The following is a 22,120-nucleotide window of genomic DNA, read 5'->3' as shown; positions in this document are numbered from 1 at the left end:
AAGAGCATTCTAAAAATGGCCAGTCTTCCCCTAAAAGTAGGTGAAATATTTATAAACCCAGCCTCTAGAGGAGACCTTTTGCGTAAGCATCAGCCGCTCCGGCTTCCAAACGCACGCGCTCCCCAAAAGCCAGCGCGCTTGGAGAAGGGGCAGAGGCGACTCGGATCGCGCTGGCCGCGGTGACAAGAGGGTGGCCGAGGGACAGAGGGTGACAGGGGCAGGGGGGACAGCGGGTGACAGCTCCGGGGGCCGGGACGTGGGCTGAGCGCCGAGGGATGCTCTGAGACGCGGCCACCGGGGGGCTCCGGGGGGACCCCGCTGCGCGCTGCTCGCCCGCGGGAGGCTCCGCCCGGCCCCGGGAGGAGGAGGAGGAGGACGACGAGGAGGAGGAAGGAGGAGGAGGAGGAGGAGGAGAGGGAGGAGGCGGCGCCCGACGGGGCTCGGCGGGCTCCGGAGGCAGAGCCGCGAAGGAGGAGCGGGGCCGGGCGGCGCTGGAGCCGCATCGCCGCGGGCCGCCCCGCGCCGCCGCCCCCCCCCCAGGATGTGGTGGGACGAGCGGGTGTCGGCGAGGTTCCGCAGGAACCTGCAGCCCACCCTCACCTACTGGAGCGTTTTCTTCAGCTTCGGCCTCTGCATCGCCTTCCTGGGGCCCACGCTGCTGGACCTGCGCTGCCAGACGCAGAGCTCGCTCTCGCAGATCACCTGGGTCTTCTTCTCGCAGCAGTTCTGCCTCCTGCTCGGCAGCTGCCTCGGAGGGGTCTTCAAGAGGACGTAAGGAGCCGGGAGCCCCCCCCCTCCCTCCCCTCCGCAGCAGCCCCGGGCTAGGGGCGGCCAGCGCCGGGCCCCCCGCGCCCTTCCCCAGGGCTCGCACGGCTCAGCCGGGGCGCGGAGCCCGGCGGCCCCCCTGGAAAATGGGGCTGGGTGCCGGGTGCTGGGTGCCGAGGGGCAGCTGGGGGTATGGGAGGGAGGGAGGGGACCAAGGGAGGGCTGGGGGTGTGGGCTGGGGGCTGCTCGGGGTCCTGCTTGCCCACCCGTTCCCTGCCACCCGCTGCCCGTGCCCCCGAGCTCGGGACAGGGGCAGCCGCGGCACGAAGTTACAGTGAGAACTTCCTGGAGGATGTTTCCCTTACCCGAATCGCTTATCACAAAGATAACATCGAGGGCCTGTTTTAATAACCCCGGGTCAGGAGCTGAGGCACTGCCAGCCCCCTGGCCGCGGGGGCACGGCGCGATGCCAGGGGATGAGGGCAGCAGCGGGCATCAGCGAGGTGCAGCTGAGCAGGGACTCACGCCAAGCTTCTGCCCAGGATGTGTTTAACATAAGTAATGTGCAAAGCTCAACCCTGAAGGGTGCCAAACGGGCACTACATCAGAGGCTTGATGACAGCTCCGCTCTCCGGAGGCTTAGCTGGTTATTTACCTTGCCGCTCATTCTCCAGGTGGTGGGGTAACGTTTCACCTCCGCGTGTGTCTCCAGACACAGGTCACCTGGATAAATTTAATATGTATAGAAAAGAATCTCGCATGAGACCTTCGCTTCCATCGAAAGCCTGTTTAAAAATGTCTTGTTAAACTCTTTTCTCATGACAAGTGGGGAGCGTTGGCTGAGTTCGGTGCCATCAGAGCACCTGTGAAGTCACCATCATGGTGCGGGAGCTGTCCCAGCCGCCGTGCCCAGGCAGAGCCCAGAGGCTTCGTGGAGCAGCCCGGGCTGTGCTAGGAGAGGAGCACGATGTGGGGGGACGGGGACGGTGTGTGGGGACCTCGCCCTGGGTCTGACACAGACCTGAGGCTGCCGGGGGTGGGCAGGCAGCGCTCTGTCAGCCCCGCTCTGCTTCGAGAGTGTTTGAAGCAGTGGCGGAGGAAAAAGCAGAATTGTTTCCTGTCATCAGCTTCCTACCCAAAACCTCCTGCCCCTGGCCAGCACCTCGTAAAAACCAGCTTGAGGTTTCGTGGTTGGAGGCTCCTGAACTTTTAACTCTGCAGCAGCAAGTTGGGGAGGACAGCACGCGCGCTGCTCGCTGGGGCTGCGCACCAGGACGCGCTCGGGGCTCCTTGAGCAAGGGGCTTTGCCGTGCCCACGAGCTCTGGCAGGAGGGCATTTCGGGTGCTTGTGGCTTGTGAACACACCAGGGTTACTCCGAGCAGTGCAGTGGTTTGATGCGTGGGTTTGGACAAGCAAACGTGTGCGGGCTCTGAGCTCCGCTCTCCTTCCCGTGCTGCCCTGCCGTGCGCTCCTGCTCCATGGGCTGGAGGACTGAGTGATCCCAGGGCAGGCAGGAGCACTGGGGTGGGTTTTGCTGGCTGGGAGAGGGTCCCAGAGCCTCACCTGGCAGCAGTGCGGCTGAGCCATGGTCTAGCTCACAATTAATTTCTCATGTTGAGGGACAGAGGCTTGCTTTTGGTTAAAATCCTGTTGGTCTGAGCCCTCTGCTCTGAACGACAAATGCGTGCAAGAAAGCAGCGTTGTGGCTGGGTTTAGTGGCAGAAGGGGGCAGGTGGCACCTGAATGAGGCTCTGGTTCCTCTCCGCAGAGAAGCTGCTGAACACAGGGTCGTGGTCTCTGCTCTCCTGGCCCTGCTGGAGTCCTGGAGCGCTGCGAGGACAGAGCGTAACGATGGCACCATTCACAGAATCACAGAATTTTCTAGGTTGGAAGAGACCTCAAGATCATCGAGTCCAACCTCTGACCTAAAACTAACAGTCCCCACTAAACCATATCCCTAAGCTCTACATCTAAACGTCTTTTGAAGACTTCCAGGGATGGTGACTCCACCACCTCCCTGGGCAGCCCGTTCCAATGCCTCACAACCCTTTCAGTAAAGAAATTCTTCCTAACATCTAACCTAAAACTCCCCTGGCGTAACTTTAGCCCATTCCCCCTCGTCCTGTCACCAGGCACATGGGAGAACAGGCCAAAAAATTCCCTCCACAAAAAATTCCCTCCACAACTCGCTGCGAGCTGGGATTGCCAGGACCAGCTCCAAAACTCCCTCTCCTGCTAGACTTCAAAGAAGAAAGTTTGTCATCACGAGCAGTGCACAGATGTAGCTGTTGCTTCCAGTGCTTGCAGTGGGGCTTTGGCTGTGCCCTGCGGCCCCTTGGCTGGCCGGGGAGCATGGAGCAGCCTCCTGCCTCTCTGCCGTGCACGTTGGGCTCACAGCATGGGCTCTGCTCTCTGCTAGGTTGTGCCTGGGGATCGCTGGGCTCTAACTGCAGCTCTGGCTCAGAAGAATTCAACTTTTTTTTTGTGAGGTACAGTGAAATTGTTTTCTCACATAGGTGGGAATAAGGTTTGGGGGTCCTGGTAGAGGTGCCGTGACCAACACAGCCTTGGGAGCAGCTGATGCCCTTCGTGAGGAGCTCTGTGCACCCACGGGTGAAGAACACCGAAGGCTTTTCTCTCCTGGCCTTCACCTTTTCCTTTTCAAGCCATTTTTACTGGGTTTCATGCTTGCATTGTAAAGCTAAAGCTGTGCTCGCTCTGTGCTGCTGTGCCACGTGTGCTTGGGACAGAAGCAGCAGGTAACCGAGCACCTGTACCCCAGCTGGCTTTTTGTCATGCTGAAACTGCCTTTGTGAAAACCGAGCGTTTTTTGCTCTTGCTCCCAGTGTCAGGTCAGCCTGAGCTGACCCCACTGGCACGAGCAGAGGAGAGGAGGGGGCTGGTGTGGCTGTTGCTGCATTGAGACCTTGTGCAGGCTCTGCCTGAAGTCGTGATCCCCATCAGGACCAGGAGGGTTATGAGATGGGACCCTCTGACCCTGCTTTCTTTCCCCTGATCCCCAGGTGCCCGCTCACACCACAGAGCGTCCTCTGGGAGCAGTGGCCCCGTCCCCTCCCTGCCCTTCAGATGCCCGTCCTCTGAAGGTTTCTGCTCAGACACGTGGCTGGTGCGTGCAGGACGGTTCTCATGGGGAAGGAGAGCAAAGCCTTTTGTTGCTGGGAGAGCACGGAGCATGGTGGCGAGCACGGGCTCCTCGGGGGAGGCTCCTCCACCCCGGCCAGTGCTTCCCGATGGAGACCGGGGTACCTGAAGGCAGGAGGGGGATAATCCATGCCCTCTCCTTCCTCCGTGTCCTCACTTTGTCCTCTTAGAGCTTTGGGGTTTTAATGATCGGTTTTGCCAAATGGAATTAACCTGATTATCGTTTTTCTTCTTGATGTGAGGGACTTAGAAAATGCTTTCTGAGGTAGGGAAAAACATCCTGCAGGTTGGAGAGCGCCCACTGCGACAGGAGCCGTGAGCTGGGGCTCGTGTATGCTGCAAGGGGGGGAGAGGGCGAGCTTTGCTGGCAGTGGTGGAGCGCGGTGCTACATCCCCTGCAGCAGGTCAGCCCGAACCTGCTGGTGCCAGGCTGCAGATCTTCCCCCAAGGGTTGTGATGGAGCCGGGATGCGCGCTGGGTGCTCCAGGAACACAAGAGGCCAGAAGGAACATGAAGCCCCACTTTCGCAGCCTGTATTTGGACTGAAAATCAAGATTAAGCGAGCTTTTGCCCATGGCACCCGAGGACACGGGGACTGGTTCGTGATGGGCAGGGCAGCCACGGCACTGCATTAACGTCAGGGTGGCTCATGAAGCCCTCTGGAAGGGCACGTTGGCTTCACATCAGCAAGGCACGGGGTTCAGACCCGCTCTGAAAAGCTGCTCCCGAAAAGGTTTGTCTCTGAAGGCATCCCCAGCTGGCTGCATGGTGCCTGGCCAGTGTCCCTCAAGTACCCCTGGGTGATGTGGTGTGAGAAGAGGGCAATTCCTTGGTCTCACCACTGATGCCAGAGCCAGAGAAGGAGTGGGGGGCTGTGTGCTGCCCTGGGCTGTGAGCTGCTGCTGTCTGGGGGCAGGCACGATGCTGTGATTAACACCGTACGGCTGCAGGCAGGAATTTCTGCTCTTTGGGGAGTGGCGAGGTTGTCTGCGCAGTGCTTTTTAAGAATGGATTATTTGCAATTAATGTTTAACTCCAGTAATGAACGTGCTCCCCAGCCAGGCAAACGCAGTGCTGGGGCTGCAGAAGAGAGGAGGCGTTTGGGGAGGTCTCGGTGCGCCTTCCTCCATCGCTCCCAGCCTCGGATTCACCAGCTGCTGGTACCTCTGCTGCTCGCCCTCCTGCTGTACCCTGCGGAGCGCTGCCTCCTCTCTCCAGGCTCGAAGCTGCTTCTCGCTCACGTGCTCGCTGTTTTTTTCCTGCCTTGGCTGTGCACACCTCGCTTTGCTCCCTCCCTCCCCCAGAAATCCCCTGCTGGATCCCCGTGTTGCTGCCCGAGGAAGATGGGGAGTCACAGCTTTCCAAAACGTTGGCTCGCCCAGCGTGGTCTCGCTGATGGGTGCGTGAGGTTGGGCTGGGTGAGGTGGGCTCACCGAGCCTCCGGCACCACCCAGCTTGTGCCACCAGGCCTGAGGATAAGGGACAACTGCTCTTGGGCTGTTTTCCTCCTGACGCTGCTGAAGTGCAGGACGTAGGAAGACAGATTACTGAGCGTCTGCAGGTGAGTGAGGGCCACGCAGAAGCACGGGTGTGATGTGTCTGAGGCTGAGCCGTCCTGGACGAGCAGCCAGGGCAGAAGGACGGGCACCGTGGTGCCCAGCTGGCTCTCGTGGCAGCTCTGCCTTGTGCCTCCCCCATGCCTTCTCCTGCCTCTTTGAGCAGAGCGTGAAGTGGCTGCAGCAAGCAGATGGCCTGGGGGAGCGAGCTGGGGGCGTTTCACCTGCTGCAGACCCCAGCTGCCACTGCACCGGGCTTGGGGCAGGGCGTGGGAGCCCAGGCTGGGAGGGACGAGCTATTTACTCGCTGCTGTGACTCTGGAGTCCCATCTTTCTGCTAGCCTCAGTCGTTCCAGTGCTTCGCTGTCTGGTCCCCGTTTCCTTCCTTCCTTCCTGCCTTTGGACTTGGCAGCTCCGGAGCAGCGCGGTGCCAGCCTGGGCGCCGTTCTCTGGCTGGCGCTGGGCTCGCGGTGCAATGCACCAGCCTCCTGCACCGTGCCCGTCCCTGGGGCTTCTCCCGTGGCACGAGCGGGACAGAAAGCAGCCACCTGCAGAGGGAACGGCCGCGGTCCTGAGTTCGGCTGTGGTCCTGAGCTCTGCCCTGCTGTGCTGGGGGACGGGCGATGCTGCCAGAGCAGAGCGCAGGGTGCAGCATGGTGGATCCATGCCATTAACAAGGGAAGGTTCTTGGGTCGTCCGCCTTGAAATGTGCAGAAAAGGTTTGAAGGGATGGTTGCTCTTCTTGGAAGCTGCCCAGAAGATCTGCCTCTGGGGGGCATCACGCTCCAGGCAGGAGATGCTGTGCCCTGGGCTGGTTACGGCTGGATGTGGGGGCACAGAGGAGCAGGGTATCCCCCTGCCAGCCTGTGGGGACATCACCTGAGAATGTCATTGCCACCAACTGATTGGGGCTGAAAACACAAGGCGGTGCCGTGTTGTGGATGCTGCTCAAGGCACTAATTCTCTCCTGTCCCCGTTCCCTCCCTCAGGTTGGCTCAGTCGCTGTTTGCGCTCTTTGCCTCGTCCCTCGCCATCTCCCTGGTCTTCGCCATCATCCCCTTGTGCCACAATGTGGTGGTCCTGGCTGTGGTCATGGCCGTGGCGGGCCTGGCCATGGGCTGCATCGACACCATCTCCAACATGCAGCTGGTGAAGATCTACCAGAAGGACTCGGCCATCTTCCTGCAGGTGAGCGTGGAGCCTGCGTCCCCCCCCCAGGCTGTGCTTCCTCCCCCGAGGAAGAGGAGAGAGGAGCTCAGCCAGGCTCTGCACGGAGGGCCGTAGCCACCAGCTCCACTTGCGTGCCTCACCTCTTGCAGGCCCTTCATTTCTTCGTGGGTTTTGGAGCGCTGCTGAGCCCGCTGATCGCTGACCCCTTCCTCTCGGACACCAACTGCATCCTCTCGAACGCCACGGCCAACGCCTCCAGCAACCTCCCTCACATCCGCAAGTCGCTGGTCCCGCACCACCCGGGCAACCTGTCCCACTACGACCTGCCGATGAAAGGCATGGTGGTCACCCGCGTCTCCTACGCCTTCTGGATCATGGCCCTCATCAATGTGAGTGCTGCGGGGGCTGTTGGTGTGCCGCAGACCATGCCGGTGGTTGGGGGTTCCCCTTGGGTGGTGCCAGCGATGGAGGAGGCGAGTGGGTGGTTGTGGTCAGCGGGTGCCTTGTCTGCTCTCCTTGGAAGCTGCTTGTACCTCCAGCATCCGCGTATCCAGGAGTTAAAGCAGCTCGTGATGCTCAGAGCCACAAAATCTTCCCGTTGTCAGGCTGGGGTCGGGGCTGGTGGTGTGAGGAAGGCACGGCAGCCTCTGTATTTGTAGGAAAATGCCCACCAAAGGACGGGGTTACTGGGGCAGTGGCTTTAGTTTTTAGAGGAAGGCACAGTGGCTGCTCACTGCCCCCAGCTGTGCAGGTTTGCATTTTGGCAGAAGGGTGATGGTTAAAGATGTGCTCTCCCCACTCCAGGCTGCCGAGCAGCCCTGGATCCTCCACTGCTTCATCGGTGCTAGGCAAAGGGCACAGGTTCTGTCTGCTCGTGGTCTGCCCATTAGATGATAAACTAAAACCCCAGTGCACCTATTCCAGCGGTGCTCATCGCTGATGTGAGCAGAGCAGTCAGCCCAAATACCTGGGCGGGTGCTGAAATGAGTTCCTCTGCAGAAGTACCGAGGACGATGTCCTCTGCCTAGGAGAAGGCTGTTGTAATTACCTCTGACTCTGTGTATGCCATGGGAAATGTGCTTTTAATTACACTGGAGCATTATCTATTTTGCCAGTCTATCTTGGGCAAGCTAATTTAGTTTCAAAGGCAGCGCTTAATATCTGCCTTGAATGCAGCACACATCCGACGCCCGGAGCACTGACGGGAGGGCGGTCATCAGAGCCTCTTCCCACCACTGGCCCCTGGACATTTTGCTGCTGTTGCCGCCCGTGGGAGCAGGATGAGACCCCGGGCTGAGTCCCTCTGCACCCAGCAGCTGGTGTGGGCAGGCCACGAGCTGGGTTTGAGCATCGCTGCAAGTTCAAGCGCTGTCGGTGCGGGTTGTGTGCGCACGCAGCGAGCAGGACCCCTGGGGAGGCAGCAGGATGCTGCTGGGCTCCTGAGGATTAGGTAACGAAGACAAGGGGAGCTGGGGAGTCAGACACGTGTGTCTCCTTACCAAGCAGGGCCATTATTGTCTTCTCCAAAGCCTCGCAGAGGGAGCTGCCTTGATTCCTTATTTAAATGGGGTAACCCAGCCCGCTGGCTGGAGGTAGTGCAGGTAGCTGCACTCCAGAACCGACCCTTTAAGGTGTAAATGTCAGAGAAAGGAGATGGAACTGAAAACCCCAGGGAAGGGGATGAAATGAGTAAGCTGTAGAAATGGAAACCAGAACCAGCAACTTTTTTTTTTTTTTAATGGTCAAAACCCCAATTCCGTGCCAGTTCTGAGGGCTGCGTGTATTCTGACAGGACAGCTGAAATGATTCATTTCGATTTCTTGCTTTGTTTAAAGTTGAAATGTCTCAATTTGGCTTTGGCATGAACACAAAGTGTAAAGCCAATGGAATAGTTGGTTCAATGTTCTTGAAGCAAAATGTTTTTGCTTTGGTAGAATTAAATGGTTCAGCATTATCAAAATGAAGTGCTTGGATGACTCACAGCCAAAATTTTTCATTCTAAGAGAAAATTTTGGCTTTTTATCTCGATTTGGAACAAAAACACATTTTAAAATTCAGTTTCCCACAGAACGGAAATTTCATCATCCTGCCCGTTCCAAGGGGCTGGAAATCAGGAAAATGTTCCTCCGAGAGGGACGTGTTTGTCCGGAAGGTGGTTTCCCAGGGGAAGTGCAGGGCGCTCCATTGTGCTTAGGTTGCTTAAAAGTAGCTTGGACACGATGGCAGGGAACAACCCCATGCTCCTGGTGGGAGGGGGGGAGACTGAAATAGAAACTGGAGGGCAGGATCCTGGAGTTATACTCACGCTTAACGAGTTGTTGCATCACGCGGTTGAGTTTATAATGACAGTTAAAAACTGCACGGGGCTGGGGGTGACGTCCCCAGCAGGTCAGAGCTGGGGCTGGAGAGGTGGCTACAGGCAGTGGGGCTCTCCCTGGGTATTTTGCCTTCCACCCCGTGCAGGCTCCCAGCTCGATGTTCCCATGTTCCCTCTGTGACCTGGGCTCATCCTCGCTGCTCCACCTCCCTCCAGCTGGTGCACACGGAGCTGCAGGAGCTGGTGGTGTGGAAGGGACGGTCCTCGAGCTGTCCTGGGGCACGGGGTAGGCTGCACCTGCGGTGTGGGTCTGTTCCTTTGCCGGTTGAAGTGTGCCCTGGCAGGGCTCCGCTGTTTGCCTCTGTTTGCTCCTCTCCACCTGCCTGTGGAACAAGCAAAGTGCTTTTGCGGACGCCCCGTCCCCTGCGCGCACCCTGGATTGATGGCTGGGCTCTCCCGCGGGGCTGCTGGTCACGGGTGACCGTCCCCAGCTGCCCTGCCAGCAGGCTGATGTGTGGGACACAGCCCTGGCTCGGGATGGGGCCCTGGAAACCTGCTTGCTCCCGAGCTTTCCTTTCCTTTCCTTTCTTCCCTGAGCTCATTTTGGCATGGTGGTGGGCAAGGGCTGCGCTTGATGGCAAGCGAGAGTCCAGGTTTGGGGCATTTCCTACCAGGAACAGCCAGCGCTGGTGAGCCATCAGCAACCAGTTCCTGTCTTGATGGAGCTGGGACTTGCGCACCCAAGGCACTGCCAGTTTTGAGGTGGTACTGCCTGGATAAAGAGGAAGGGGACCTGCTTACTTTGGGGTTGCAGGAGCAGGGCCATGCCTGTGGTCCCACTGGGAACCTGCATAGGCACTGAGCACTCCTTAAGTGCCCGGAGCTGTTATCTATCTGGCCAGTCCCTCTGTGTGGTGTGTTTTGTTTTTGTTTTTTTTTGCAAAATCTGCAGTTTAGAAGAATAAAAATCTGGTCCTGACCTCCGGAAGGATTAGAACTATCAAGCAAATGCGTTTTTCTTCCATGGGACCGAACTAACTGTTCCTATTCCCATTGTTCCCAGAACAATGAAGTCCTCATAAATGAATTCATGCAAGAGAGGCGGGTGTGGGGGGGAATTCTCCATACATTTAAATAGTGCCACGAGCCAACAAAAGGCAGGAAATTTGGAGCTAGAGCTCACACTTGCTCACAGACATGTAGAAAACAAGAGCTCAATGGCTGGAGAGTGAGCTGTCACTTAGGATTTCCTGGCTTTCTCCCCCAGTGCGTTGCAGAATAAACACTGCTTGGTTGCAGCAGGAGGAGGAGAAGGGAGGGCTGGCCAGGGGCAGACCCAGCTTCATTTACTTCCCTCTATTTTCTCTCCCCCCCCCCTCCTAAAAAAAAAGATCCAAGTCCCTCTGGGCTTGCAGGCACCATCAAGTCGTGGCTGTGTGCAGGATGCAGGCTCGTCCCTGGGCACAAGGCAGTGAGGGAGCGTGGTGCTGGGGGGTCCTGATGCTGCTGTGTGATGGATCCAGCGGGCAGGTGCAAGCCTGAGGTCCCCCTCTTTTGTCCCCACATGTGCCAGCGCTGGGCAGAAAGCCCTGACTGCAGGGAAAGGTGCTGGTGGGTCCCCAGCACCCATGCAGTGGGGACCCTGGTGTGTGGGCGACTCTTAGGCAGCTGTGGCCAAGAGGGCAGGGGCTGGAGGAGCAGCGTGGTTGCTCTTGGTCCCAGGTCCCTCAGCAGAGGCTGTGCTGAGGGGTTTGTTTGGGGCTGCTGGGCTGCAGCAGGGCCGTGCCTGTTGGCCTGCGAATCACGAGCTCGTCTCTTACGAGATGCTGAGCAACCCCTGCTAATGGCTGGACAAAGCAGGTCGTGGAGCAGCTTGTGCATTCCTCACAAAGCGTTTCAGCCAAAGGTCTCCCGTTCAAACTGCTCGGCTCTCCACAAGGAAAAAAAAAAAAAAGCTACTTTATTATTATTCTTTTTGCAGAAGTAGACGCATGCTTGGAAACCAGAACGTTTTGGTTTCAAAGGGTTGGTACAGGCTTCAGGAGATGTGTATCGGGTGCCTTCTGGTCTAGTGCTCCTGTCCCCCAACCCAGGTGAATGGTCCCAGCCCTACCAGGACCCCCGCACCCAGATTGTCTGGATTGAGAATCTTCTCAGATTGATGCCTTTTTTTTTTTTTTTTAGTGTGTTTCACTAACAAGCCTCAGTCCTTCCTGCAGTGGCTCCTTACCCCTTTGCCAGCTTCTGCCCTTGCCCTGAGGTCAGAGCAGCACGAGGTTGCTCTCAGAGGGAGATTAACTCACCAATATCTATTGTAGGTGCTGAATCCAGCTTCCTAAAAGTCCCTCGTGAGCGGGGAACTGGCCTGTGCTCTGTGTGGGATGTGTGCAGTGCTTACCTGCCCCTCTCTGCTCCCCCTCCACAGCTGCCAGTCCCCATCGCGGTGTTCTTCTTGCTCTACAAGGAGCGGATGGTGCCGTGCTTCAACAGCAGCAGCCATCCGCTGCTGTCAGCAGATGAGCTGGCGATGGAAACACGACCTACGGTGAAGGACGATCTCGCTACCTCCGTGCAGAGACCCCACGCAGCAGGAGGTGAGCTGGAGGCACCTCTCTTAACGGGTCTGGGGGAAGGGTGGTGAGCTGGGGGGAGGAAAAAAAGAAAAAAGATGAATTTCAGAATGTCTCCATTGAGTTTAACAAGTGAGCTTAATTGCTATTGTCTAAGGAGAAAACTTTCCAAAACATACAAGTGAGTGTAATCCAAAAGTACCCAAACAATCCCATTTCGTGCCCAATTGCCCTCAGATTTTTTGGGACCATAACCCCTGACCAGAGGTTAGTATGCTGTCACTGGGATGCCAGGCTGCTTTCCTGCAAGCTCCCCGAAATTAATCCTGGGCTCTCAAGGTTTTTTTAAGCACACGTGAAAGTCGTGCCCCTTTGTTTCCTTCTGGTTTGCAGTCAGGTTTTGAGCTGGCTCCTCTGACGGTTCAGAATAAAAGTGGCGATCATTCTGCAGAAAGCTGATTTTTTTTTTTTTAAGAACTGAAAGGAATAAGGATAGTGCCCTTTTTTGAGGCGAAAAGTTAAATTCCAGCAATAGTTTGAACTTGTGACTACACCCCGTTTTGTGGACAATAGTAGCATTGTTCTTTGCTACCCAAGAGAAACATATCAAAGTCAATTCTCCAGCTAGTGAATCTCGGAAGTAATCACGTTTTAGGGTTATGAGAGGAGCATTGTTACAGAAGAGATGGCTTTACCTTAACAATTAAATTTTAGGGAAAACTTGGAAGCAGATGCAGTTAGAGATGTGGTGAGGTGCTGCAGAGAATGGTTCATAACTGTGCCTAGCGGTGTGGGTTCTCTGGTGTCTAGTAAGGCTGTGTTCATCTAATAGCATTTCCCTTAGCTGAGACACTGAGGGCTTCTTTCCTCAGCCCAGCTGCCCGTTTTCATACAACTGGAGCCTCACGGTCATCAAATCTCCATCCTTCTCTTAAACGCCTTTGGGATGAATCCTTAGAGGAGCTGGGAGGCTATTTGGCTGACTACTGTGATCTTTGGCAGGCACGTCTGTGCTGGCAAAATCCCTCCTTCCCCATAGAAGCAGTGAGAATTTCATCTTTGCCCGTGCAGGAGCAATCATCTCACCTGCTCCGGGCTCCGAGTGCAGTGAGGTTAAGGCTGGTGCTTTGGTTAAGTTGGTTAAGGCTCGAGCACATTCTTGTTCTGCTGTCGACTCAGAGGAAGCGACACCAGCTTGTGTGTTTATCACCCTCTTTCCCAGAGCTGGCTTGTTTGGTTAAATATTGTTTAGCTGGAGAATGTGAGCTGTCCTGGGCAGGGCTCGGCCATGTGGCTGTGAGGGACGCTGAACACGAGTGCTGGGGCTGAATGGGCTTGTTTCTTTTGACTGTACGAGTGGGGCCAGCAAAGTGGAGCTCAGGAATGGGAAGAAGAGCCTAAGCAGCTCCTGAGAGATAAGCAGCAAGTATCTTGGAGAGCTAGGATCCCGGTCTGTGGATAGCAGCCTCAAAGCATGTCTTCCTTCTGAAGTTTTCTAGGTAGGTACAGAAAGCCGTGCTGGCAGAGGTCAGCAGTGTTCCACGTTGTTCACAGTCCTCTCCGTGTCTCTGTCCTGCAGCTGAGCACAAAACAAATCCCCATTGCGGGCTGGCAACCACCCAGCCCCAGGGGGACGTTCCAGCTAAGTTTGCTTTGCATTGTTTTTCACCAGGTCATGATGACTTATTTAGCTGCTGCCAAAGCAAAAACTTCAGAGGGGCTTCTTACACCTACTTCGCAGTCCACATCACTGGGGCTCTTGTTCTCTTCATGACTGATGGGATTGTGGTGAGTTCAGCTGATAGAGGGCTCTTGTCTGACCAAAGCTACATGGCTTTCTTCCTTCCAAATCACTTAAAACAGCCCAAACCTAGAGACAACCACATGTCCCTCATGTGCAGCAGGCTGGACCTGAGGGTCTGCCTGTGCAGCAGTCTGGCTCCCAGGGTAGCTCATTAAAAGCTAATCAGTCTGGCTGATACCTGCCCTGCTTCTTGGGAGGGTTGTGTGATTTCTCTAAGGCTCTGCGGTGCTGCAGCTGGATGGCTACCGCTGCTAACCTGGCCAGTTTAGAGCTGGAGGTGTGGCGTTGTCTGCTTGTGAGCAGTGGAAGTCTTCTCATTTCAGCCAGGGCGCAAGCACAGCTTTGTTTTATGTCCTAAGAAACGGTGGTTCTTTGTTTGACGGGTCTCCTGAGCCCACAAAATCCAAGAGGAGAGCATGCATGGGGTCCCTGTAGCGGCCTGCCGGCATGTCCCTCACCAGCGCAGGCACAGCGGGTTTGCTGTACGTAGCACTTCTGTCCAGAGGAGGAAGACTCACTCTCGGCTGGCTGTTGTTCCTTTTCTTTCAACAGTTTTGTCTCAGTCCACTCAGGGTAAAAACGCTGCTGGGTCTCACTGAGGTGTGAAACAGGAGTGGGGTTACACGAAGCAGCTGTCAGACGCTGGAACTTTTTAGGGCCTCCATCTTCAAGGCTGAGTCTGGGTTCTTACGAGGAGAGGTGTTAAGAATGTGCAGGTCCAAGACAGCCTTTAGGGAAGAAAGCATCTGTATAGATAAGAGCTTAGTAAGTATTTTACCTAGCAGAGCTGTTAAGTCTTGCCCTTTTAGGAGCACTTAAGCCCTGTGTTCTCCTCCTGGTGGAAGCTTGTCTCCAGCTGCCAACTCTTAGGAACGAGGTTCACTGAGGTTCGATAGCAAATCCATAGGTGGGCTCCTGCACGGTCACAAGTGTGAATACTTGAGGGACAGGATGAAGCTGCAAAGCCTGTAAATCACCACGTCGATGTGACATGCTGTTTTGTTTTTCCCACAGGGAGAGTACTCGGGCTTCATTTACAGCTATGCCGTGGAAGAGCCTCTCTCTGTGGTCCATAAAGTGGCTGGCTACTTGCCCAGCCTCTTCTGGGGATTCATCACACTGGGCAGACTCATTTCTATTCCCGTGTCCTACCGAATGAAGCCAGCGACTATGGTCTTCATCAATGTGGTAAGGCTATTTTTACCATGCCTCTGCTCTGCTTGCCTCCAAGGTGCTCCTTTTGGTTTTGGTGTGCGGAGCTGCAGCGATTCTCAGGGCATACCTCGGCCAGATTTGCACCAGGCAGTCTGCCTAGCACACACGAGCTGCGTTCATCTTCCTCTGCAACCCTCTCTGTGTTTGCAGCTGATAGATATAGGAGGTAGCTAGGACTTACAACTTGATTGTACTGCTTTTTCTTGAGCTTGCTCCTCAGTTGATCTAATGCCAGATTTCTGAGAGCACCTAGTAAAGTGTCTGCCAACTTTATTTACTTTGCACAGTATCTTCTCTGGCATCTACACGGAAATTAATGCTTGTGTTAGCCATGGGAAAGGGAAGGAAGTAAATCCACTAGTTCAGTAAATTCTCTGCTTAGACTGTAGCAGCTATGAAATAAATCAAGTTAAGGTTAGTTTGCTTAAATTAAAATATATTCATTTGAAAAAAGGGGAAGGAAGCCTGTAAAGGATATATAACAAAGATGTATAGAAGGATGTGATAGACAACAGCGCAGGTTCCATTTCCCCATCATGTTATTGTTTTGTGTTTGTTTTTTTTTTTAAAGATGGCAATTAATTTACAATTTATTTAAACCAGAATTTATTTTCATAGCAAGTCTTACAGTAATATTGTGAGGTGGTGAGAGAAGAGGGGTGACAGTACACATGGGGATGTTTTGAAGGCCAAGGTCTGTTGCAGACAGGCCACAGGTGAGGAAGCTTGCTTGGCACCTTGTGGCTGGTCACTTTAAAACCGAATTTTAGATACCAACGGCTGCAGCCAAATGAATTGCAATTATTTTAAAAATGAGTATAATTACTTCCTATTTCAGAACACAGTCACTAGTTACATGGGAGCAGGGAAAGCTCAGCCCCAGCAGCTCTAGATCAGATAGCTGGTGTGAGCAGTCCTATGTATCTGCTTAATTACTTTACTTTTCTTAATTGCATGACTGCTCTATTAAACCCAAGGACAGGATTTAGTTCTTTAGCAGCTGCTCATATTTGCAGAGAGGAGGGAAGAGCATCCAACCCTTAACAGAAGCCTTCTCACTTCCCTTTAAAGGCAGCAGTAGTAGTATCATCCAAGGACAAAAATTGGCTTGAGTAACACTCGATGCTGTGCTTGCTGGTAAGTGCTGCTCTGTGTAGTACGACAGAGCAGCTCTTGGCAGTCGTTCCAGCATTATAGCAAACTGCAGTTTGAATTCATTTTCTTTAGAATCCAAATTGCTCTTGTGTATATGTGCACACACCCCTAATTAGGGCCTGAACGATTAAGAAACATAACTTGAGTTGGTATTGCAGAGCTCCCTCTGCTGACTCTTTGCCATGGCTAACTGCATCTTGGATGGTTTTGCTATTACTTGTACACTTAAAGCAAGCCAGAAGTGAGGGCAAGTTTGTTTAAATTTATTTGGCTCTTTGGCTCTGCTTGTGAGGGGTAGGGTTGTGAACAGTTATTGAGAGTGAGCGAATGTTTTAGCCTGCTGAGTAAGACTTAATTAATGATTGAAACATATTTATATTACGGAGGTAGCAGTGCTGTTGTATTTAAAGCCAAAGAAGTATTTTTCAAGACATGATCTTAACTCTCTACCTAATGAAGTCAAGACAGATAAATTACATATATTCAGTTTTAAGTCCCATTAGAAAAAGAACCAAATTCTGCACTGTAAAGATGGATGGATTTTAATTTGACTTGTTACTTCATTATTTTTTTTTTTAGACTGTAAAAATGTAGTTGATGTTGTATTCTGCTGGGGAAAAAGAGAAAAGCTAGAGTTACTGTAACTCAGTATTTACCTTCCTGCTGACTCTGTGTTTGTTGTCCACAGGTTGGAGTCCTGATAACCTTCCTCCTGCTCCTGATTTTCTCCTACAGTGTTGTCTTCTTGTTTGTGGGAACAGCATCTCTGGGTCTGTTTCTCAGCAGCACTTTCCCCAGCATGCTTGCCTACACTGAGGACATCCTGCAGTACAAAGGTAAGCAGGGATTTGGGCACGCCTGGCAGACTCTGAAAGTAGGCAGGTGTTCAAGGCTAGAGCTCAGACACCATCACACCTAGCAAATCCCCTTCCCTCTTCAGGGATGCTTAGGAGGACTGGAAGAAAGATCTGCTACTAAATACAATTTTCATTCGAGCTTGTAATTGGAAAACCTGACTGCACAAATCCCAGATTCACTGTGCTAATAACTTCTACAGGCAGGGATCCAGACTGGTGCTTAGTTTCCTGCAGCTTTAGAGCTCTCAGGGACTGACGAGGGTTTCTGTTCTGACAGCATCATCCAGGTTATCAGTGAACTGAAAATCCTGGTTTGGCCAGCTTTTATAGGAGGTCTCTGCCAAGCTTAGTCTCTGGGACAGCGATACAGAAAAATGAGGTTTTTTCAGCAAGAAGCAGCAGCACCTCTGCTGACAGAGACAAGTTACAGAACAGGAGATGGTTTTTGCCTTAAACTTTTACCTTTCTGTACTACCCACATTTTAGAAGAGTGATTCTCAACATGAGATGGAAACATCCATCGAGTGTTTGTAAATCTTGTACAGAGAGGTCCGTGAAGGAGCAGTTTAAAGAAGTTACCAGCCTGGTCCTGGTGGCTGAATCATCTGTTCTCTGGCAGTATCTCTTGCACTGTTTCTTTGCAGGCTGTGCCACGACTGTGCTAGTGACTGGAGCTGGAATTGGAGAGATGGTACTGCAGTTACTGGTGGGATCGGTAAGTGTTGGCAAAGGAAAAAGACAGGGCATGCCAAAAACTGAGTGGAACTTTTAAATAGAAACCTTAGTCTCAGTTTTGGACAGTAGCTGTGGGGAAAAGCACTGGTTTACATTTGAGTTATCGAAACGTAAAGCTCTCACTAATTGCTAATTAGGTATTTGAGTGCTATGATGACACGTCTGTTCCTTTTTCTTTTTTCCCCTCCAATTGCAGATTATCCATGATCAGGGCAGCTACAGTTTCCTGGTCTGTGGAATGATCTTTGGAGGCTTGGCCTTTACCTTCTACGCTTTCCTCTTGTTTTTCCACAGGATGTACCCCAAGCCCCCGTCAGGTAAGAAAGCGCCAGCACTAAGCCCAGCTTTATAATGAGAGGAAGAGTGGCATATGCATCAATACATAACCAGGGTGCAGCACTTCAGCAAAATGCAAGGAAATGTTTATTTTACTGCTGCTTCCTGCCCCTTCTTCCTGCTTTGACTTGCCCACAAAGCCTTGGCAGCCACAGCTCAGAATTTGCTTTCTTTTCTGTTGGAGAAGCAAGGGAAAAAACTAGGAATGGTCTGTGGATATCACAGAGGAAGCTTAAACCAAATCGGCTGCCAGCTGTACTAGCACTGCATGCTATGGCTGAGCTAGCAGGAGTAAGCCCTGCTAGCACAGGCTTCCCAAGGCTGTTTCTTGGCTAAAATCCAGGGAACGATTGGGTCTGCCCTCCAAAACAGCTGTCAGGCTCGTGAGAAAAGGCTCACCGATGAAAGATTTTTCTTACCTGTTGCGCCAGTCTATGCACACTCTTTTTCTTTTCAAGCACCTCTTACAGAAGGGGCACTGTGTGACAGGCGAGGAACTTGTTCAGGTTACTGGAGATTGAGGCCTTTCTTCTGTGACCAGCAAAGCAAAAACCTAGTGGGGTGGGTGATAGAAGAGCAACATCCAGGCCGAGACCTCATGCATGTTCACTTAAATGTGTCTAATGTCAATTTTGCAGATATGGATGCTGCCTCACCTGACAAACCAGCAGTAATGGATGACACTGGACAGTATCAGCGCTAAAGCAGTGGCCGTGCCCTAGACAAGCAATAAAACAGCACACAATTAAGCAGTACTATTAAGGATGATTTCACACTTAATGACTAAATCACGCAAGTTTTCTGCAATCAAAAGCACATTAGTTTGGGTAAGTCAGAATCAAGAAAACGTCCTAAAACACCATGGGAAGCTAAGCACAAGTTGCCCGTACCACATGTACCAAAAAGACTATAAACATCAGACTTACCCTGTACCTGAAAGGCTGCAGCAGTAGGGGAGGGATGATGGAGAACAATTAGTCCTGCAAATGAGCTTTCCTTACCGATTCAGGATGAAAGGTGGAGGCGAACACTTTGTTCCATGTGTAAGACTTTGAAATTCTTCTGGCTTAAGTCATTGACCTCGACGTTTTTGTTTCTTTTTTTCGGTCTGTAAAGTACAGGAACCCTTACAATTTACAGCACAATACTGGTTTTGAACTATTTTTTGGTGCAACACAGGAGTGTATGTGATCTCCGTGAATACTTCCAAATGGGAAAAATTATGCTATTGGTAGAACCCACCAAGTGCACAGTGGTAGCAGGCTCTATCTATATTTGCACAGTTGATTCTTGTATATTACACAGTATCAGATGTTCACTAAGACAGTGTCTTATTCAGCATGCTAGGGCCTCTTGATTATTAAAATCATTAGCTTTTCTTTTTTAGAGACAAGAATGAGTTGTGATGTTTTGTTTTGCTTTAAGTCATTATGTTAGCTGCTACAGTTGCAGTGTCTTTTAGGGCAGTTTTATTTCTAGCTTCCAGTTGAAGCTTAAACAGAGGTATTTTGGAGCCAGCCTCCAGCTGCTTAATCTGTGCAATACTTATTATAACAGGACAGGTGCCTTCTGTAAGGTACTCTTATAACCCACGCATGGCCTATTACAAGCTACGAAGAAAGGACTGGCTTTAGAATGTAAAGCTCCATGCATCTATTTCTTCAGTGAGTGATTGGACATGTACTTTTTGCTTTAACTGCTGTATGTGGATGTACATATGTACGTGTGTATATAAAGCAGTGTTTAATTAAAGGTGATTGATTGCTAGATTCTCAGCACGACTGGACTCAGGTAACTTAAGCCCTTTGTGGCCAAGACTATCAGCTACTCTATTCAACAGTTCCGACTCTCAAATTTAGATTGAATCTAACAGCTGGTAAATAGAATTTCTGTTTTCCCAAGCAGTAGCCCTTACCTTCCCTAAAATATCTTCACATGTGGCTTCTGTAGAAATCCTCTCAGAGTGTAGTCTTGTTGAGCTACTGCTGTATACATAAACCTGAACGTGCTCTAGGTCAAAGCATGAAGGAGGATAAACACAGTTGAAGTTGGGGCTTTACTCATCCCTACCCTCCAGGAGCCCTCCTGCCTCACATCCAGTGCAGCGCATGCTGTAATTCTTCTCTAGAGCCACAGGATGCCACTGTTACGCTCCTGGAGACAGCTGGGATGAAAAGTAAGTGGTGTACTGCAAAACCCAATCACAGCAAAAATAAATAAATAAGTCTGGTATTAATAGAGACCCTCCCACTATGACAGCATTCTCTCCATGTCTGTACAGAGGAAATGAGCATGAAACAATAAACTGAGGGAGGTTATTTAGAAAGACATCTATGCTGATTACATTTATATCATAACAGGTGCTGTCAGCTATTTAAAAAAAAACAAAACACGTTTTATGATGTCCTTGTAGACGGACAATACCTAGCAAAATGCAATTTCCAGAACAGTATTTCTTTTGATAGAAGTGTACTTGGTAATTCAGATTTCCACTTTGCTGGAAATGGAGAGGATATGGAAAGGAGCTATTCACTGAGGGGAATGGTACCTGCTCTGGCACAAAAACTGCATGGCACCACAAAGCCAGCAGCAGCGCCGTCTCTGTCTCCATTCGAGCAAGCCTGTGCTTCTGCCAACAAGACAGGTTAGCTCGAGGTCTGATGAACTCCCTCACTATCACAGAGCAAGCCGCCCTGCAGCTGCCACTTTCAATTTCCTCCACTGAAAGAAACAGTCAAAAGATCAGGAACTTTGTTAAAAATATTTATTTAAAAAAATACAATTGTTTTGCATGTCTGGTTGCACATAACTATTAACATATGATTGACTTGAATAATTTGCTACAATGCTTTTTTAAAGCCAGCTTGCATTATACAAAGCAAATCCCTCTGTCAGTTCTTACATAAAATAGTTTTCTTTAACTATTCCCACCCCATTTTTAAAAAAAGATTGCAATACATTGATTTTTTTTTTTTTTTTGCACAAAAATTGAAGCAATAGAAAAGTCACCTGATTTCTCAGGAAAGACCTTCATTATGTTTGAATAAAAACTGCCAATACGCCACTCTCGAAAAGTAGTATTAGTTACTTTGAAGTGTCAATACAGTGCACGTCCTCCAAAGTAAGTTTTGCATCATAGAACTTTGCCCTCCAAATTCTAAAGTCAAACCTGAAATGTGTTCAAATAACTGCATATCTGCGATAATCAAGTTGATCGGAGTTTTTTTCAATATGATATCAACATGCTGAAGGTCTTCCTAATATGTTATCTTGGAAGGTTAAATAAAAGCAAATTTAGTTAACACTGAACAATTACTGAAAACTTTGGCTATTTATGTACTTGCATTACATACCAGCATTTTTTTAAAACACAATGGCATTAAGATACTCTTATAAGTTTTTTTTTTCTTTTTTTTTCTTTTCAAAAAAAAGTTCAACTGAGAAGCTACTCTCTCACAGGCAAGTTTACCCAACTGTAAGAAGAGCACCAAAGCGGTGTAAGATTACAGCTGGCTCTAAAAGTCCCTGTCTAGAGTAAGTCTCCACTTTAGGAAGCCAGCAGATGTTTGCTAGAACACAACTTGCTTTGTCTCTCGACTCGGTACTATATATGCATATTAAATGCAATTCTGTTCTGGAAAGAGTAACTGAAAATGTTATTTGCTGACTTCAATACCATTTTTACTTAAAGTAAAGTAAAATCAAATCAATTTCAGAGTTAACGAGTTAACTTACATGATTGTCTCCATAGCCTGCCCCAAGCAGAAATGTCAGAGCTGCTGTAGTATCGAAAATACTGCAGAAATCATCTTGCTGATTTAAAGAGAATCCAGATTAACCTAAAAACTCACTTGAGGAGTAACACTAAAGGCATCAGAAAATCACTTTCCAAAACAGATGTGCACTTTAAACAGAATGACAACTGTCACATACCACCACAGCTGATTGGGTTGCTGAAGTTCTCAAAAATTTAGCTCAACCTTCCCTCCCTGGCTCTCTCTGAGCCACGGACAAAAAGCCGCAAGGACCAGATTCTCAGCTGGTGTAAGTTAGAGCAGTTCTGATGAAGCCAAGGCGTCTTTCCCAATTTACAAGCTGCTGGCATACGACTCAAATCTGCCATCAGCTCACCCAGCAGTTCTCACATTCTCAAGACAAAGTCTTGTGCTGGTGAACTGCCCCTACTCAGAGCCATTTCAGTCTCAGATTAATTCCAGCTGTCCTAACATACATTAGAGGAGACGACCACTATCCTTACCATACATGTCATTTAAATTTTCCCGTTTATGCATCTCTATTATTAAGAATATACTTCTCAGCTATAAAAACAGAGGGGTTTGGGAGAGATAAGCATTAAATGTGCTACTGTACTTATCACAAAACACTGTGACGTACATAAGGCCATCTGGTAACACTGCAACAGAATACAAACAAGATTTTCAAAGGGAGTTTTAGAATACATTTTTTTTTTTAAACT

At 51.0% G+C, this 22,120-nt stretch overlaps 1 protein-coding gene across 3 annotated transcripts; it reads left to right on the top strand.

Annotated features, from left to right (window-relative positions):
• MFSD4A (major facilitator superfamily domain containing 4A) lies at nucleotides 1-19,418 on the top strand. 3 transcript variants are annotated; one of them, XM_068660323.1, is made up of 10 exons: nucleotides 1-179; nucleotides 6,474-6,672; nucleotides 6,804-7,043; nucleotides 11,397-11,565; nucleotides 13,214-13,329; nucleotides 14,360-14,533; nucleotides 16,404-16,551; nucleotides 17,217-17,287; nucleotides 17,504-17,624; nucleotides 18,282-19,418. In XM_068660323.1, the coding sequence occupies exons 1-10, from the start codon at nucleotides 16-18 to the stop codon at nucleotides 18,344-18,346; spliced, it is 1,467 nt and encodes a 488-aa protein (XP_068516424.1). In that variant the 5' UTR covers nucleotides 1-15; the 3' UTR covers nucleotides 18,347-19,418. The 3 variants fall into 3 exon arrangements, with proteins under 3 accessions (XP_068516424.1, XP_068516427.1, XP_068516425.1); XM_068660326.1 differs by lacking the exon at nucleotides 1-179 and adding an exon at nucleotides 321-771; XM_068660324.1 differs by lacking the exon at nucleotides 1-179 and adding an exon at nucleotides 3,008-5,088.
• Nucleotides 19,419-22,120: the final 2,702 nt, after the last annotated feature.

This window comes from Anas acuta, chromosome 24 (assembly GCF_963932015.1).
Source record: "Anas acuta chromosome 24, bAnaAcu1.1, whole genome shotgun sequence".
Classification (NCBI taxonomy): Eukaryota; Metazoa; Chordata; class Aves; order Anseriformes; family Anatidae; genus Anas; species Anas acuta.
Note: the sequence above shows the minus strand (reverse complement) of the source record. Positions and strands in the feature narration are given on the sequence as shown.

Excerpts from the sequence above, each read along its gene's own strand:
- MFSD4A (XM_068660326.1), top strand. The coding sequence starts at position 542 with ATGTGGTGGGACGAGCGGGTGTCGGCGAGGTTCCGCAGGAACCTGCAG. Across the intron at positions 6,673-6,803 it reads ACTCGGCCATCTTCCTGCAG|GCCCTTCATTTCTTCGTGGG; the intron begins GTGAGCGTGGAG and ends CACCTCTTGCAG. Across the intron at positions 7,044-11,396 it reads GGATCATGGCCCTCATCAAT|CTGCCAGTCCCCATCGCGGT; the intron begins GTGAGTGCTGCG and ends CCCCCTCCACAG.